Source organism: Nanorana parkeri, unplaced genomic scaffold, assembly GCF_000935625.1.
Source record: "Nanorana parkeri isolate BGI_ZX_2015 unplaced genomic scaffold, ASM93562v1 scaffold644, whole genome shotgun sequence".
In the NCBI taxonomy this organism is placed as follows: Eukaryota; Metazoa; Chordata; class Amphibia; order Anura; family Dicroglossidae; genus Nanorana; species Nanorana parkeri.
Genome location: NW_017306912.1, coordinates 153,213 through 156,902, shown reverse-complemented (window position 1 = coordinate 156,902; position 3,690 = coordinate 153,213). Strand labels below are relative to the sequence as shown.

General features: G+C 51.3%; 1 protein-coding gene across 1 annotated transcript in view; it reads left to right on the top strand.

Moving 5' to 3' along the window:
- Positions 1 to 2,461, top strand: part of LOC108792450 (putative nuclease HARBI1) — an 8,431-nt gene extending 5,970 nt beyond the window's left edge. Inside the window, exons 3-4 of the mRNA XM_018563236.1 lie at positions 1,878 to 1,985; positions 2,247 to 2,461. Coding sequence (XP_018418738.1) covers positions 1,878 to 1,985; positions 2,247 to 2,461 — 323 coding nt within the window. The remainder of the gene's footprint in view (positions 1 to 1,877; positions 1,986 to 2,246) is intronic.
- The last annotated feature ends 1,229 nt before the right edge of the window (positions 2,462 to 3,690 follow it).

Below are 3,690 nucleotides of genomic sequence, written 5' to 3'. Positions count from 1 at the left end.
GACCAGGTTACTGTGTCCGGATGGAGTGCTGCACCACCTCGTTATCTTCTTTTATTTTATGGACCGTCCATGAAACGTTTGATAAAGGACTGGAACGGTCTCCGTCCCTTTACTGTTGGAGATGGACCAACATAGAACGATATTGGATGATCCCGCGGCCACCTTATTGTCTAGAAAATGGACCGATCCGGTGACAACGCTACACTGAACTGATCCGGGGGACACCTCTGTGGTACAGATAGTGGGCTGGTTTTGGGGAATCGCTGCCGTGTATGCAAGCTGATGATCCAGTTACATGTGCAAGTCCCTAATAGACTGATCCTTGAAGGCCCCTGTGGACCGGTTAATGGGCCAGTCCATGGGGTTATCCTCTAGTGTTCTACTTTGATTATTTCTGCGGTCCTGAGATATCACTACAGTCCTGGCAGTGGAATGACCCAGGAACATTCCTACGTTACTATGAATGGGCTAGTCCAGGAACACCCCTGCAGTTCTGGAAATGGATTGGCCCCGTCCTCGGAGTGATGTATATGGACAGTCCTGTAAACCATGGCGATCTGGAACCAGAGGGAAAAATTGGGGACTCTTAACCTGCAGTCCCAGAAATAAGATTTCACTGTGATGTCATCACTCCCGTGTCCCCCGTACATGGACTAAACCTTTAGCAGCCCCCTCACCAGTCCTGGGCCGGACTGTACCAAGGCCGCTGGAGGGGCTGGTGACACGGACTCCGTAAAACGTTAGCACTTATTTTGAAATCTGCCTTTATGTTGAGAAGAGCTGACTAGATGTGAGTAGACACTTGAGTGTGTGACTAATGGCCAGAGGGCCGGCCGAAGCTCAGAAGGGCGGTCACCGATGGGCCTCAGGGTTTTTGTACATGGGCATTTCCTTCCTGTGTTTGAAATGTACTCGCAACGCATGCTAATTGTAGATCAATCGTGCACAAAAATACAGAGTGCAGCTCCCGAGCCCTACATCCGGGGTCACTCGCCCTGGTGCTAGACGCTGGCAGGGGTCCGTCTTATGCCCCGCAAATCAGGAGAAAAAGCCGGCTGCACTCCAGGAACATTCAAACGTTGGCAACTTTATTGTTCCAAGCAGACCCCTTCCTCTGACGGGCTTCACCCACAAACTACAATGAAGTCCAGCTTCATATGTGAAATGCGTCAACAGATGGAGGTCTCAGACAAGGGACTCTTTATTGTTCTGGGCAAGCAAGCAAAGAGCCCCTCCTGGGACCTTCTGATGCCTTTCACCTACAAGCCTCTACAGTTGAGTCCAGCTTTGTGGGTGAAACACATCAGATGTGGAGGTCTCAGATGGGAACTCTTTGGCATCTGTGTCTCCAACAAGCAAAGAGTTCCCGTCTGAGACCCTCTCCCCTGATATGTTTCATCCACAAGCCTCTAAGATTAATTCTAGCTTTGCGGTCTTTTAACCCTGCCGCTCTGCTCACCGCTCTCCATCCTGAAGACGTCGGCGGCCAGCGAGGAGAGGACGGAGCCAGTGAGGAGAGAGATAGGCAGGCGCGCGGGGAGCGGCGGATGGAGGACGGACCGGCTGCAGTCTTATTACAAGTGATCTTGGCGACATCGCCGAGATCACTTGTAAACAAACAAGTGGTTTCCTCGGCTTGTGCAAAGCCGGGCTAAATGTAGAAAACAAATTACCGCCCGGAACTCGATGTTCTGGCCGTCCGGAGACTTCAAACCGCTGCCGCCCCTCTGCTCCCTGCCGCCCCGAGGTCCGGGCCTTGTGGGGAATCCGGCCCTGGAATGAACACATGCATGTACGGCCCTCTTGGACCATGTGAATGAGCCCATGTGATACATTGGGTTTCGGTTGCACCTCACGGTTGTGTTGTTGTCTTCCAGGTGTCGGTTTCCGGATGGAGTGCTGCACCACCTCGTTATCTTCTTTTATTTTATGGACCGTCCATGAAACGTTTGATAAAGGACTGGAACGGTCTCCGTCCCTTTACTGTTGGAGATGGACCAACATAGAACGATATTGGATGATCCCGCGGCCACCTTATTGTCTAGAAAATGGACCGATCCGGTGACAACGCTACACTGAACTGATCCGGGGGACACCTCTGTGGTACAGATAGTGGGCTGGTTTTGGGGAATCGCTGCCGTGTATGCAAGCTGATGATCCAGTTACATGTGCAAGTCCCTAATAGACTGATCCTTGAAGGCCCCTGTGGACCGGTTAATGGGCCAGTCCATGGGGTTATCCTCTAGTGTTCTACTTTGATTATTTCTGCGGTCCTGAGATATCACTACAGTCCTGGCAGTGGAATGACCCAGGAACATTCCTACGTTACTATGAATGGGCTAGTCCAGGAACACCCCTGCAGTTCTGGAAATGGATTGGCCCCGTCCTCGGAGTGATGTATATGGACAGTCCTGTAAACCATGGCGATCTGGAACCAGAGGGAAAAATTGGGGACTCTTAACCTGCAGTCCCAGAAATAAGATTTCACTGTGATGTCATCACTCCCGTGTCCCCCGTACATGGACTAAACCTTTAGCAGCCCCCTCACCAGTCCTGGGCCGGACTGTACCAAGGCCGCTGGAGGGGCTGGTGACACGGACTCCGTAAAACGTTAGCACTTATTTTGAAATCTGCCTTTATGTTGAGAAGAGCTGACTAGATGTGAGTAGACACTTGAGTGTGTGACTAATGGCCAGAGGGCCGGCCGAAGCTCAGAAGGGCGGTCACCGATGGGCCTCAGGGTTTTTGTACATGGGCATTTCCTTCCTGTGTTTGAAATGTACTCGCAACGCATGCTAATTGTAGATCAATCGTGCACAAAAATACAGAGTGCAGCTCCCGAGCCCTACATCCGGGGTCACTCGCCCTGGTGCTAGACGCTGGCAGGGGTCCGTCTTATGCCCCGCAAATCAGGAGAAAAAGCCGGCTGCACTCCAGGAACATTCAAACGTTGGCAACTTTATTGTTCCAAGCAGACCCCTTCCTCTGACGGGCTTCACCCACAAACTACAATGAAGTCCAGCTTCATATGTGAAATGCGTCAACAGATGGAGGTCTCAGACAAGGGACTCTTTATTGTTCTGGGCAAGCAAGCAAAGAGCCCCTCCTGGGACCTTCTGATGCCTTTCACCTACAAGCCTCTACAGTTGAGTCCAGCTTTGTGGGTGAAACACATCAGATGTGGAGGTCTCAGATGGGAACTCTTTGGCATCTGTGTCTCCAACAAGCAAAGAGTTCCCGTCTGAGACCCTCTCCCCTGATATGTTTCATCCACAAGCCTCTAAGATTAATTCTAGCTTTGCGGGTGGAATGCGGCAGTGGGGCCGTAGGTCCCATGTGGGACTCTTTGGCATCTTTGTTTCGGACTAACAAGCAGAGTCCGCATCTGGGACTTTCTCTGATGCGTTTTACCCACAAACTTCTATTAAGGCCAGATTGGTGGGTGAAATGCGGTAGTGGTGTTGAAGGTCCCAGGCCGGGGGGACATTTTGGCATCCTTATTGTTCCGGACAAAAAAAATCAAAGAACCTGGGATCTCCTCTAACGTGTTTCACCCGCAAGCCTCTACAATTAAAGCTAGATTTGTGGGTGAAACATGTCAGAGGGGGAGTTCTCAGACTGGGACTCTTTGGCATCTTTATTGTTTCAGACTACCAAAGAGTCCCCGTCCGGGACCTCCTCTGACATGTT